Source organism: Gobio gobio (genome assembly GCF_949357685.1).
Source record: "Gobio gobio genome assembly, chromosome: 7".
In the NCBI taxonomy this organism is placed as follows: Eukaryota; Metazoa; Chordata; class Actinopteri; order Cypriniformes; family Gobionidae; genus Gobio; species Gobio gobio.
In genome coordinates, this window is record NC_137103.1 from 48,712,014 (window position 1) to 48,727,825 (window position 15,812).

Here is a 15,812-nt window from a genome sequence, read left to right on the forward strand (position 1 = left end):
CAGACAGGAGGAGTGAATAAGGTAGGGCATTTCAACCATTTGCATACGGGTCACGCCCATTCAAGAGCCACGCTCCGTCCCGGTCCTCTGTTCTTATCTCTAGTGCTGTTTGTGTCTCTCTCTGCCACTTAAGAGCTCATCTATAATTCAGTGCTCTAAATAAAGAGGCAGCGCTGTGATAAAACAGGACTCTGGGAACACAGAGTGGACTATCCAAGCTCATCGCCGCAGGGCCTGTACCCAAAACACACACACAACAACACATAACACACCACTGGACGCAATATTCTCTCAATTTCCCAGCCTTCTGATGCTATTTAATATATTGATAGTAGGGATGAGTCACAGTTTTCGAATATTCAATTAGTTGATTTAATTATATAATATCGAATAGGTTGTGCGATTATGGTCTCAAAAAATCCCCATGTTTTCGGTGCTGATGTGGTGGTGACGCGTTCATGTAACCAGAGGGTGGCGCTGCCAATAATGCACCTAACAGCTGTAAATCAACTCTCAGGGTGTTTTATACAAGGGGGTAATCCAGCACCCTGAAAGCGTACCTTCCATAGGGGCAGCCATTGCTAACCAAGCCATCACCTGCTGTTAGCATCCCATTGACTCCCATTCTTTTTGGTGTCACTTTGACAGTGAAAAACTTTACATCTGAGGCGTTTAAAGACTCCATTTGTCCATTGTTCATTTCTAAAGAAACACGGCAATGTATAAAAGGCTCCATTACCTTGTATCTTACACTATCGACACGTAGAAGCCGTTCGATTGTCATAACCACGCGACTCTCGGCGCGCAGTAGAGAAATTACCGTATAGACCCAAGGAGAAGCTTGCAGGAAATCTTTTACTGTCTATGAGGCCATCGGGGGGACGTGGAGGCATAAAGTCTGATAAAGTTAAGTGAGAAGCATGTGGAGAAGCCCATAAAGAGCCAAAAGCAACGGGACAAAATATTTAAACAACATGATTCAGATTTCACTTAGCACAACTACTAGAAGATTTGCCACTGTCAGACAGGTTGCTCACGTCACATCTACGTGGTCAAGCTCAGTCTGAGGCTGCGCAGTACACTCAGCCATCAGGAAGTGAGTGCTTCTACTTGACTTCACTTTTTCTCTGTGAAGTCTATGGGGTCGCTGTGTCCATTTCTTTTACTGTCTATGGTTTTATCCTGGGCACGTTTGCTGCGGTCCGAGTGTGATTCCTCCCTGCGCCTCCGGTACACTGCAGGCTCTCGCTCGTATCTAAGGTAAATCATTAACACCATCATCCCTTACGTGCATGTTATTGAACTAATGACATTGTAATCGGCTAAAACACATGCGCTGGTTACTTTTCATCCTGAACAAGTGCGCACCCGAGTGTTGCTTTCACGTTCACACAAATCACGGCACAGTTCGAGTGCAACCAAACTCAGGTTGTGGGTTCTCAGGTTGACAGCAAACCGTGCCCCATTTCGAACTAAACTGCCAGTGTTAAAACGCCCTGAGACAAAAGAAGAACACATTGTCTCACACGCACACTGTAGACTTGTGGCATATAACGGTTATGGTAACTTGGGGCGATGTCAAATAACAGTCATATGTATCAGCATGTTACAATAATTACCTGGCTTGAGTTAATATAGCCTATTCCCTAATGAATTAAACAGTTTGTTATCATACAGATTGAGAGTGTGAAAGGTCTCTCTCCCTCTCTCTCTGTTTATTTGTGTGTAGCCTCTACATGCGCGCGTGCGGGGGGAGGAGTTTCAAATAATAATCAAATAATTCCCAGCGATCATCGAATATTATTTTTGCTTGAAATGCTCATCCCTTATTGATAGGTTTGATTTTGCTCTGAAATGGTTTAAAGGGAGGAATCAGAGGAACCATCAGTTTGAGCAAACAGCCATTATTGACTAACGGTGTGTTCACACCAGACGCGAATGAAGCTTTTCGCTCAAGTGATTTACATGTTAAGTCAATGCAAAGACGCGAATAGACATTCTACGGCGCGAATGACATGGTGCGTTAACCAATCAGGAGCTTGCTCTAGTAGTGACAACAATGAGGACAAAATCATATGTGGATACCCGGAGCTGTACGATACATCTCCGTACTTTATAGAAACAGGAATAAAAAGGATCTTGCTTGGAAGAAAGTGAGTGAGGAGGTCGGACAATCTGGTAAGTTGTAAAAAACGTTCTTTACTCAATTTGAGCTATATATAGGGTGATTTCTGGTTGATTGGGACACTTTTGCCATTGAGATGACTTGGAAAAAGTGTACCAATCACGCTAAATTCACCCTATTGAGACTACAAGCCAGTTAAAGCCTGCAAATTGAGCTTATTCGCTGTATTTTACAAACAAAAACCATGTCAGCCATTTCACAACGAGACGAGCAGGCTGGCAGAAGCCCCTGCCATGACGCGAATTCGCATCTGTTGTGAAGTGAATGTCACACTCCGAATGAAGCGGGTAAATGTTCAAGCGTCCAACTACGCGAGAATAGCGCGATTTATTCGATTTATTCACTTCATTCGCGTCTGGTGTGAACGCACCATAATCGATTCAAAAGGTTTAATGCAAGCAGTAAAATACAGTCAATTTTAAAATAGTCCAGGCATGTTTTCAGTGAGTTTTGAATCAAATCATTGAAATATTTCAAAATGATTCATGGAAATGTTTAAAAACAAACTCTAATTCCATTATTGAAGTTTATATCAGAGATAAAAATATCTCTCAAGAAAGTGAATTATCACAAAACTAATGAATGATGCTCTATTGGCCCAATAACAAGTGCATTCAAATCGAATTTATTGTGCATATTCAACATATTGCTCAGCCCCAGTGGGCAGCAGATACGTGACCATCTTTAGCAGACAGTTGTGGTGTGGGAGAGCCTCAGACGCATCTACTACATCACACACACACACGTTTCTTACAGCCACCCTCTGAATGAGAAACTCGCTCAGTCAGGCTACTTAATATGCAAACAAATCTGTCTTCATAAACTTCATCATCTCCTGTGTGAATCATATTCTCAAAGCCTCCTCCTGTTCAGACGACCAGCAATCACACACAAACAACATCTTTAGGGAAAAAAACTAGACCAAAGTTGCTACTGATAATGATACATGGCAATGGCAATTCACTTTTTATGATACACGTGATAGACATTACATTTTAGATTAAAAAATAAAATAGAGTATTATATTAAATATTAAAACCGTAATGGCACATCATTTTTTATGAATTATTTAAATGATATCCAATCCAATAAAAAAACTTTATTACTTAAAAAAACAAATGTTGGCTATATATATATATATATATATATATATATATATATATATATATATATATATATATATATATATATATATATATATATATATATATATATATATATATATATATATATATATATATATATATAGCCAACATTTGTTATATTTGTATATATATATATATTTTAAACTAACAAGACAGCCAAGGCTGCATTTCTCGTTTCAGTTTAGTTTAATTTTATGTACTAACACTAAACATAAATAAACTAAGATGCATAAATAAACATTAATAAAATCTACAGACATATTTTAATATGAGTGGTATATAACTATATAATTCTCCCATAATAGACTTGTGAGGAACAGACCAAAATGTAAGTCATTAATACGCAATCCTCTCTAGGGCCACCCATCTCTAATTTAAAATTACCATGAAATTAAAATAGGCAATTCTTGTTTTTATGAAATTTTGTATAGTGTCCTCATAATCTTTCATCAAAATAACTCGTCTTCTCTTCTCTGATGACATGCTTACTGGCTTGAGGGCAGGACAACCTGTCACTCACATGCGACTGACATATAGCAAACCAAAACCACCCAATCAATTCCAGGTGAACAAAATCAAGTCCCGCCCTACATTTTTTCTTGTTGGAGAAGCTGTTTCACAGATATACAATCACAATAGAGAAGAAAATACAATCACAAATTCCATTTCATGCCAACTTTAAATGTGTTAAACATACTTCCATTGACTAATGATAAACAGGTTACCCAATTTTTTTTAAACAAATGCACAAGTAAGGTGGACAGCCTTGGTTCCCACACTAGAGATGCAAGTTTGAATATGACTCCCCGTTTCACTGGATCTAAGCCGCAAAAAAAACTCTCCATGAATGCATAGAATAAAATCGCTATAAAGAGCAGATGCATTTGCATGTTTTTTTTTGGAGAAGGCCGGCTTGGAGCTCAGAGGTGTGGGCGTTTAACAAGTCGCCAACAGCTCATCTTCATTTTCAATTCATTTTCCGCCCTCATAGCAGGAGATCTGCCCAGCACGTTTGCGAGCGCCAGTGTGCTTTCACAAGCCTCCTCTGAGGAAGAGTCTGTACGAGTGAGCGAATTATGTGTGAATGCATGAAAAGGTCATAGCATTGCTTGACCAGAGTGTGTGTGTGTGTGTGTGTGTGTGTGTGGCATGTGCGCGGTCTAGGAGGCTTTAACAAACACAAACTGTAAGAATAACACACTGTGATGACTCGAGCTCTCAGCAGACACACAGATGCAGACAAACATGCTCGAATGAACTCGCACGCCAGGGCCGCACAAAGGCCGTCTACAACATAAATAAGACATAAGGCAGACAGAGTATAGCACATGACATCAGCACTCAGGATACTCAGACATTCAAGCAATTTGACTCTTTTCCTGGTGTATTTTCCTCCCTGAAAATTTAAAGAGATTCAAATAGGAATTTTGGTATTATTCAATGTTTTTTTTTTTTTTTTTGTCTTGTGAGGAACAAAGGAGGAGAAAATTGTATGTACTGCAATGAACGAGATCCAAAAGTGGTTCAATCCAGGGTTGTTTTCATTAACAAAAACCATAAGAAATGCCATTTTTGTTGTTCCTTGAACATGATCTGAAATAAAATAACATTTAAAAAATATATTTTTTACTTCAGCTATTTGCCAAAGCAAAATTTCTCACTTTTATTTAGTCTGAAGTACTAAAATAACTAAAACAAAATGAACTAAAACTCAAATTAAAATTAATAAAACTACCCAAACCCGACCCAACCATTACATTTACATGTTAAGCCCGAACCCGACACGAAACCCGCAAGTTTTTCGGGACCCATTGGGCTTGGTAGCAGGCCTATTATATGTACATATATACATTTTTATATATATATATATATATATATATATATATATATATATATATATATATATATATATATATATATATATATATATGTATATGTATATGTATATGTATATGTATATGTATATGTATATATATATATATAAAATGTATATATGTACATATAATAGTATATAAATAAATAAATAAAATGTTTTATATATAGCCTATAAATATTAGAGGTATATATACATATATATACATACATACATACATACATACATACATACATACATACATACATACATACATACATACATATATATATATATATATAAAACAGACACACACACACACACACACACACGCATATAAACAGTACAAACACACAATAAATGAACATTGTGAAGTAAATTTAAATCTTTTTTCAATACAGTAATGGAAAAAGTAGATTTTTTTTTTCATTTTACTAATGAGAACGAATATGCCTGTTATTTTGTATAAATAACTGCCTCTCCGTGTTTAACAGTATTTTTTTCAAAAGGAACAGCACAGACTGCCTAATATCTAATGCTTACATGTCTCACACATGTTGAATAATGGATGAAGCTGCATATGGTGGTTTGATATTGCGAACGTGCTGCTCCGACACAAGCATCAGACAAATGAAGGCATCGCAACTACAGTCCATCCTGGCCAGAAACACCAGGACTGGCTGGGAGGAATGGTATGAGCAAGCACGCCTTGTCCACGTGGACGCATTAAACATACGGTATAAAGTACCATCGGTCCCTGCTCAGAGCGCATGTTTACAATCAATACTAATTCAGCATGGAGGGGGAACAGAGGAAGAGAGACAGATAGAGAGTGAGAGTGAAAGAGTGGAAAGGCGCCGTTGGCAGTGAGCAGGTCTCCAGGCGAGACTTTCAGCACCATCTGTTTCCTGCTCCTCAGTTCCAGTCTTAAACCCAGTCCTACACGAGTCTAAACCCAGCTGAACCGGCCCAGACAGGGACTGAACCTGAATCCGCTTAAACAGGTTATCAAGACAAACAAATCCCACACAAAGTCCTTCAAGTCCAGTTCAGCCTCAGACTAAGAACAGAAAATCTGTTAAATCTGCTATCCTCTTCCCTCCTTCCTTCCTTAACAATTTACTATAAAAGGTCCCAAACTTCTAACGCTAGCCAAGAGAAAACCTACACAACCAGCTAAAAAAATGCAATTTCATATGCAATGCATTATTGTTTGTGTTCTGCATGGACATAAATCCATGAATAAGCTCCAGTGTAGTACCAGAGTCCTCAAACTACAGCGGTCTGCGTGTGGCTCTCTGGCCAGGCCAACATGTGTGAGTGTGAGTACACAGATGCCACGGTCTGTCTCTTTTAGCAGGAGCAGAGGGTAACCACATCGGGCTAACCACTGTGTTTGTGGCTCGCCAGTAATCCACTGCTATTCCAGCTCCAAGAGGAGAGAGAGTGCACATACACATATAGGTTACAAAAAGAAATATAGAGAAATTAATATACATTTCAAAGGACAGACAGACAGATATACAGATAGACAGATATACAGATAGATAAATCGACAGACAGACAGACAGATAGACAGAGAGACAGAGAGACAGATAGACAGATAGACAGATAGATAGATAATCGACAGACAGACAGATTATCTATCTATCTATCTATCTATCTATCTATCTATCTATCTATCTATCTATCTATCTATCTATCTATCTATCTATCTATCTATCTATCTATCTATCTATCTATCTATCTATCTATCTATCTATCTATCTATCTATCTATCTATCTATCTATCTATCTATCTATCTATCTATCTATCGATCGGTCTGTCTGTCTGTCTAAGTCTCTATGACAACAGGATCATGTTGCTGTTTTTCCTGCACATCTGACAAACTCCACAGGTCTTTGTGTCAACCGCTCTATTATATCCGTGATGAGTCAGTCTCCATCTCTCAGTGAAACTGTCCCTGACGCAAAAACAGTGATTTTGCACTTCACGTGTTCATTTAGTTGACGTGAGGAACATTTCACAAGTCTGCACTTCGACAGAAAAACTAACAACCAACTTCTGATTCTGATGGTACATTTTCCACTGGATGAAAAGTTTTTAAAAGGCCCGTTAAACACACCTCCACCTCTGCCGCGCAAATCAAAGCAGCCAATCAGACGTTCTTATTCAGTGACCTTGTGAGACACACAGACACACACACACACTCAGAGAGACTCAGTCCTACCAGAAGGAATGTGGTTGACTCCAGATGGCTTCAGAAGTTCCAGTGGCTGTTCTTTACTGGGAAGTCCATCTGTGGGAGAGACAGAAACAATTCCAACTGAGAAATGCCGTGTTGCGCTGAGGGTCAGGGAAGCATAAGTCATCAGGATATTGTATTACATCTCTGAACACAAACTACATATGCAACATATGGACCACTGCCAGGGAAGACACCATATTTATTCTTAAGCAAATGACTGTGAGGGATTGAAGTGCACTCGCCGTCTTAAAGGGATAGTTCACCCAAAAATGAAAATTAGCCCATAATTTACTCACCCTCAAGTCATCCTAGGTATATATGACATTCTTCTTTCAGACGAATAAAATCGGAGTTAAATTACAAATGTCCAGGCTAATCCAAGCATTAGAATTGGATTTATAGTTGCTCTGTTTTTGAAGTCCATAAAAAGTGCATCTGTCCGTCAAATAACGTGCTCCACGCGGCTCCTGTCATAGTTGCCAAGTCCGCGTATAACACGCGACTTTGGGCTTCTTTTTTTGGCAAGTCGCGTTCAAAAATCACGAGTCGCGGGTTGCGGTTTTTTGGGCTTATTTTAAAAAATGTGGTTGCTTGTTAGGAAAATATAAGCAACTTCGTTTCTTTACATTTATGGTCACTGTTTTGTCCAAAACATTGCCTGACACTGTCTTCTCACAGCTAATAGCCATTCAGTGCAACGATACAAGTGCTGTAGTAATCCGTCCTCATACATCCCGCCTCCTTCTCCCCCTCATTGAAGAGAAATCGCGTTCAACGTGCAGGCATGTGACGTTATAAATGCACGTAAATGATAGTTAGTAGACTTAAATAGACGTATACATTTATACAAACCATGCCACCAGCAGAGATGTACAGAGATGGAGAGGAAACAGGGAGGAGAGGCACCTAATTTAATTAAAATATATATTTTTGTAATGTATTTAAAATTACAGGCTATTATTAAAAAAACAAGTATACTAATAATAACAGTAGGTAGCCTATGGTTCGAATTTATTTTATTATAAATATGTGGCTATATCGCAGCGCTCCCTTAGTGCTTGTCTGTGTCCCAGTGTGCATACTATCAAACGTATAGTAATAAATAGTATGTGTCATTAGTAATTTTCAATACTATTTAGGGCAGATAGTATATGCACATTGAGATGTAGGGCTTATCTTTTACAAGGTTTTGCAGTGTGTGTTCACTACTTACTGCCCATAATATGTGTGCACTTACTCCGACTATGGGTTACCATAATTGGCCTTCTTGTCACTTTTTCTCTTTTTCCATCTCCAAACCTCTTCTGTTCACAGCTGATCGGAGGATATTGAGTGTCCTTATTGCAATGTGATAATTTTTGTAAAATAACATCTGTTTTTGCTTTTCAAACTCCGAAAGGTTTCAGTGTAATATGTTGCAGGCCCATTTATTGATAAAAAAAATATTTATTATAAATAATATTGATGATAATAAATAATTTAATAATATTGGGCTTGTTTTTGAAGCTGCGGTTGCTTATTTGTCTCGCGAGAGTTGGCAACACAGGCTCCTGAAGCGAAAATTCTAGGGCTGCAACAACGAATCGATAAAAATCGATTATTAAAAGAGTTGGCAACGAATTGCATTATCGATTCGTTGTGTCGCACGACTATTATGCCCGTCAATAACACGCGGAGATGTTTGAGTATAAAAATAGCACGGTTGAGCGCAAAGCAGAGTGGTGGAAGCGGGCGAGCCGTGCTGTACCCGTCGTACCACGCAGCGGAAAAGCAAACCGAGCCGAGCGTACCAGTCGAAAAGCGCCATTATTAAATCGAAAAAGTGTGTTAATTGCAGCAAAAGCGACGGGACATGGCATGGGAGCACCACGGTGGTGATTCAGCACATAAAACGAAAACATCTTGGAGTCCTTGATGAGGAGGAAGGGAGTTCAACAGCAGGGTAACGTTAATGCTGCCTTCACGTGCGCTCGGAATTATCGTAAATACGAGTTTCTGAGGTAAACATTGCACATGAACGCCCTCACATTTTGAAACTTGAATGCAATGCGCTCGTAATCACGACTTCAGAAGTCGAAATCATCATTAGTCTCAACAAAATCCCACTTTTGTTCCGTTTGGAGGAGCGTGACGTCCCTCCAGTAGCTCTTCTGGTGCTTGACAGTTGACTGGTGCTTGAAGTTAGCGTTAGCTTGTTAATAACAGTAGTAAAGAACGGGTGGTATAGTTTGCAAGACTAAAGACACGTTTTTATTCACTTGCCTTTTTTGGCCCATTCATTTTTCAATCTGTCGCCATGTTAATTTCGTTGACAAATAATTTGTCAGTATTTTAATCAACAACCATTTTTCACAGACAAAAACGAGGCGAAAATCAAAACTAGCTTTGAATGACAAAAACTATGACTAATATCTATTGTCATTTTCGGTCAGCATTCGGTCTTAAAGTGACAGCAGTCCATTAACCTGCTTCCATTTGTGCTCTTAATATTAATCAAACAACAAAAGACAGAAAATCACCTCTTTAGTTTTAATAAGGATTCATTATATTTATTATACATTAATTATTTAATCCATATTTAATCTATAAGGAATGTTGTATGCAAGTTGTTTTAAAAAATGGATATCATTCATTGAAAATAAGATATTGTGTTCTATTCTATAGTAGTTTTATTTAATTGTTACATAATATTTTTTAATATGTCACAGCAGTTAAATCTGTGTCTAGATTTAATATCATTCATATTAATAGGTTAATACAGTAGATGTTTTCTCCAGGAGTATATAATGGGTTTGGACATTTTAGAGAAATTCTTAATGCATTACAATTTAACTAAACCCATTAATTTAGTTTGAGAGTGTGTGCGTCTGAGTGTAGTGTAGAGAAAGAGTTCTAACATCCTGTTAAGTTTTCTGATTAGTTTTTTTTCTTTATATATATATATATATATATATATATATATATATATATATATATATATATATATATATATATATATATATATTTCTGAAGATTGTGAATTTGCACTGTCAGTTCTGTTTTTGAATAAAGGATTGGAAATTAATGGGTTTTTTTTATCCGATTCATCGATTAATCGAAGAAATAATCGACAAATTAATCGATTATTAAAATAATTGTTAGTTGCAGCCCTAGAAAATTCTAATGCTTGGATTAGCCTGGACTTTTTTAATATAACTAACACCTAGGATGACTTGAGGGTGAGTAAATTATGGGATAATTCTCATTTTTGGGTGAACTAACCCTTTAAAGGTAACAAAACCGGCTCTGTTTAATTTATTAATACATGTTCCTGGTTTCATTATATTTGAATGCACCACAAAAACAAATTTCTCTTTGCAATCTTTCATCAAACATGTATTGTCTTGTTTCACCTCTAATACAACTTTCATATCAAGTCCCAGATGTTTTCCTCTGTAGTTTCGTATTTTGCCGTATTTTCAATATTTCATCAGCTAAAAGAAAAAATCCACAACGAAGCACAAAACCTCCTGAACCCACAGAATATAAACTGTACTTCTATCTCTCACAGCATCATTTTTATTTGAATCAATTAAAATCTGCCATCTACCCTGAAAAAGGTCCACAGCGCACATGACATGAACACGCAACAGATTTCCTAAAGCAGAATTTATAATTATGTGGAAAGGCAAAACAACATCAGTAGGCATGATAACTCTGGGAGAGCCAGCTATAAATAGCCTAGATCTCTAAAAGAGGGAGGGAGGGGGAGAGAGAGAGAGAGAGAGAGAGAGAGAGAGAGAGAGAGAGAGAGAGAGAGAGAGAGAGAGAGAGAGAGAGAGAGAGAGAGAGAGAGAGAGAGAGAGAGAGAGAGAGAGAGAGAGAGAGAGAGAGAGAGAGAGACGCTCACTGCAGGATACATGAGAGCATTAGCATTCACAAACACACACTCATACAGTAGCACAGGGACCATAAAACCTGCACATCTCATAATAATCCACCATAACAAAGGAGAAAGTGTGCATGGGGGGAATCTCACAAAACCTTTGAAGAACAAATAAAACGTGTTCTTTTCATTGTGAGATTATTTTCAAGACATTTAAGTATATTCTTCTCAAACTCTCATTAATGTAATGTGTGTGTGTGGGGGTAATAAGGTATATACACCGATCAGGCATAACATCATGACCTAATATTGTGTTGGTCCCCCTTTTGCTACCAAAACTGCCCTGACCCGTCGAGGCATGGACTCCACTAGACCCCTGAAGGTGTGCTGTGGTATCTGCCACCAAGATGTTAGCAGCAGATCCTTTAAGACCTGTAAGTTGTGAGGTGGAGCCTCCATGGATCGGACTTGTTTGTTCAGCACATCCCAAAGATGCTCGATTGGATTGAGATATGGGGAATTTGGAGGTCAGGTCAACACCTCAAACCCATTGTTGTGCTACTCAAACCATTCCTATACCCTTTTTGCCACGGTCACCAGGGAATACCGTTTCCATGAAAGGGTGAACATGGTCTGCAACAATGCTTAGTTGGTACGTGTCAAAGTAACATCCACATGGATGGCAGGACCCAAGGTTTCCCAGCAGAACATTGCCCAAAGCATCACCCTGCCCCCGCCGGCTTCCCTTCTCCCCATAGTGCATCCTGGTGCCATGCGTTCCCCAGGTAAGTGACACACAATGTTGGCGCTTTCGGCGGTGGACAGGGGTCAGCATGGGCTCCCTGACTGGTCTGCGGCTCTGCAGCCCCATACGCAACAAACTGCGATGCACTGTGTATTCTGACACCTTTCTATCAGAACCAGCATTAACTTCTTGAGCAGTTTGAGCTACAGTAACGCGTCTGTTTGATCGGATCACACGGGCCAGCCCTCGCTCCTCACATGCATCAATGAGCCGTGGCTTTATTTTATAATTAAAAAAAATATACACAAAAATTTAATTATTGAAATAGTAATGAAATGTTTTTTAACCTGTGAAAAAATAACTCCTGACAGCAGGTTTCATGGCATTCTTCTTAGCTGTAATGAGTTTGTGTATGGCAGCACCGGGAGCAGCCATTAATCTAACAGTAATGAGCTTCAGATGCACTTCACACGAGTGAGCTTCCTGACATACTGACCCCAATGTGTCTCACACCTACTCACTAAAGACAGACAGTGAATCACAGCCTGAGAGAGAGAGAGAGAGAGAGACAGGGAGTCCAGATGAAGGAATGCAAAGACTTCACAGCGTTTTCATTTCATTAGACATTCTAGTCACAGTCTCGCCAGCGGCGGCAGGCGGTGACGGGGCTCAGGGTCGTTTCCACGGATCAACAGCGTTGTCAGTTCCTCTGAAAGTGAGACCGGAGGGCTTTACGCGCGAGAACAGAACACTGCAGAGAAGACAAACAACCGCCTCAGAAAATCTGCAGGGGTTAACTGAGAGGGATTCTGATTGTGTAGTTGACTCGCCCATTTTTTTACGACAACATCACTTCTGTAGATGCCCAATCTGTCCTTAAATCTGCTCTGAACTGCAGAAAGACAGGAAAAACATTGCCACGCAACTGACAATCGGATGATGACAAATCAACCCTCCTGTACAGAGGGTGATGGCAATTCTGCATAGAGCTCCCACACTGCCTGCGTCATAGGAAAAGTGACATTTTTCAGAACAAAACACTCAGGAATACTTCTATCTGTTTGTTCTGGTCTGAAGACGACAGAACACAAATTTCTCAGTGTTTTCCCAAAGCTGAGACAATGAGTAACGGCGTTTCCAACAGAACTGTGCTTTGACAGCAGGCTCCAAATCCCTTAATTTGTCCAATTTACACACTGAAACCAAAGAGAACAAAAAAAGTAATATTTTGGAAAATATTTGAATATGTTTTATAATCATAAAGATGGATAGATAGATAGATAAATACATAAAATATTTTCAGTGGTCATGTCTATTGCTGTGGTCTGACGATCAAAGACCAAAACAAACCATAGTTGGTCAACATTCTTTCTATCCAAGTGGGTTTTTCTTTGTCCAAAATAAGCTGCAAATGCACTGAGGAATACTTCAATCTGTTTGTTCGGGTCTGAAGACGACAGAACACAAATTTTCTCAGTGTTTTCCCAAAGCTGAGACAATGGGTAACAGCGTTTTTTAAGAGAACTGTGCTTTTACAGCAAGCTCCAAACCCCTTATTTTGTCCAACTTACATACACAAAAACCCCCAAAAAAGTTATATTTTGTAAAATATTTGAATATATTTTATAATATTAAAGGCTTAAAATTATTAAAAAAATATTAATAAATAATAATACAATAATTAAATTAAATAATGTAAAAAAATAATAATTTAATTAAAACACTTTTTGGTGGGCATGTCCATGGCTGTGGTGATCAAAGACCAAAACAAACCAAGGTTGGTCAATTTGCATGTCATCCCAGACACTTTCTTCCTATCCAAGTGGGGTTTTCTTTGTCCGAAATAAGCTTCAAATGCCTATAATCAAAAGCCTGTGGGGTTTTCTTTGTCCGAAATAAGTTTCAAATGCCTATAATCAAAAGCCTGGATAGTCTAAAGACTGCCAAAATAGAGACGAGAGCCGATCCTCCAAACTCCCAGCCTCAACTACTATCAACCAATCTGCCTTCATACATCTCGACTTAATCATATCTCTGGATCTCATTGAGTGACAGGACCCAAGCGACCTCATCCATTCATGTAATACACACAGCGGCTCAGATAAGAGCTACACTTATCCCTGTGAATTCAGATCAGAACAGAGTGTATCAATCATCCTGCTGATAAGAGCTGCTCCTGAGGAACGTGCACAGAATGCTGCGGACAACACTGTATTCCCAGACGCCACCCAACAAACTCTACTTGTGTCTGAAAACAAAGCTGCAATTAATGACTACTTTGATTAATATATTCATGAAGTCATTCTTAATTACTTATTCAATTCATCAGATAAAACAGCTTGTGTAAGTAAAAAATATAAAGCAAAAATATAAGCAAATATAAAAATACATTTAAAAAAAGTTTAAAAATATTGTAATACAGTTCATTATTTTTATTTACTTTTACAATTACTGAATTATAATAAAGATAACCACCAATATTAATATGAAATAAAAAATAGAGAGAAAAACATCTGGATGCACTGGATGTAATGTGAATTTATGGGAAAATTTTCACTCACATTCTCAAGTCACAATGCAAATAAATAAATTGATAAATAGAGGCAAACATTTCTTTGTGCTAAATTTATATTTATCTAAAAAAAAACAAATTATTATTTTGAAATTAAATAAAATACGTATAACATTAAAATATGAATCTAATTAAATAAAAATAAATATATATATATATACATATATACATACATATATGTATACATATACACATATATATATATATATATATACATATACACATATATATACATATACACATATATATATACACACATATATATACACATACATATATACACATATATATACATACATATATATATACATACATATATATACATACATATACACACACACACACACACACGTGAAATGTGGTGTAAATTATTTTTAATATTAACAATTTTAATGTTTATTGTTGCTGCCTTAGTCCGACCCGCATGGCAACGGATTATGGGATTTCAACTGACTAAATGAAGGCATCTTGGCAGACAAGATGTTTCACAAGCACTGAACTTGAACATGTCTTGATGCCTTCCAACCTCTGTTTACTGCCTGCGTTTTTCAGGTTGAGGACACAGCGCGTGTGTTTTGTTCTCTCCACCTGCTGATCAGGCCGATACAGGGTGTACGAGTTCAGGCTGGAGGAGCAGGAGACAGATAAACAAGGCAGCCCACAGCAGTTACCTCTCTCAGCCGTGATTAGCCGCCTCTGTAACCCAGCACGCTCCGGCACTGAACCCCGCTGAGTCCGGAGAGCCAAGTACCCGAGGAACCTGCAGCACAGGCTATAACAAACCGCCCCACATCGGCACACGTGTTATGATCTGAATGTGCCTAGCACACAGCCCTCAAGCTTTTAACAAACTTTTGTCTTTCCATGATGCTATTTTCAGCCATTCAGACTGAAGTCATTATTAATACATGCAGCTGCGCAGCAAAAATAAAACATTTATGGAAGAGCCCGCCGACGGTGTCCCCTCCGAACAAGGACGCTTTCCAGGTTGTGGCGGCACACCTCCTGCTTTTTCCTCCTGAGAGGGATGTAGATGGGAGGAGGCAGAAAGAGGGGCATTAAAGAGAAGACAGAATAAACAAAGGATCGAAGCTGTTTGTGCTTCCGTCGCACGTTCCTGGGCTCATCTCGCTGCACGCACGCTCTATTTTTGGAAGCCTCCCTGGACCAGACAAGAGCAGAGCCTGTACCATCATGGC

General features: G+C 38.5%; 1 protein-coding gene across 1 annotated transcript in view; it reads right to left on the bottom strand.

The window, feature by feature from the left end:
* Positions 1-15,812, bottom strand: part of hdac4 (histone deacetylase 4) — a 293,108-nt gene that overhangs the window by 171,798 nt on the left and 105,498 nt on the right. The window contains exon 3 of the mRNA XM_079822512.1: positions 7,414-7,482. Coding sequence (XP_079678638.1) covers positions 7,414-7,482 — 69 coding nt within the window. The remainder of the gene's footprint in view (positions 1-7,413; positions 7,483-15,812) is intronic.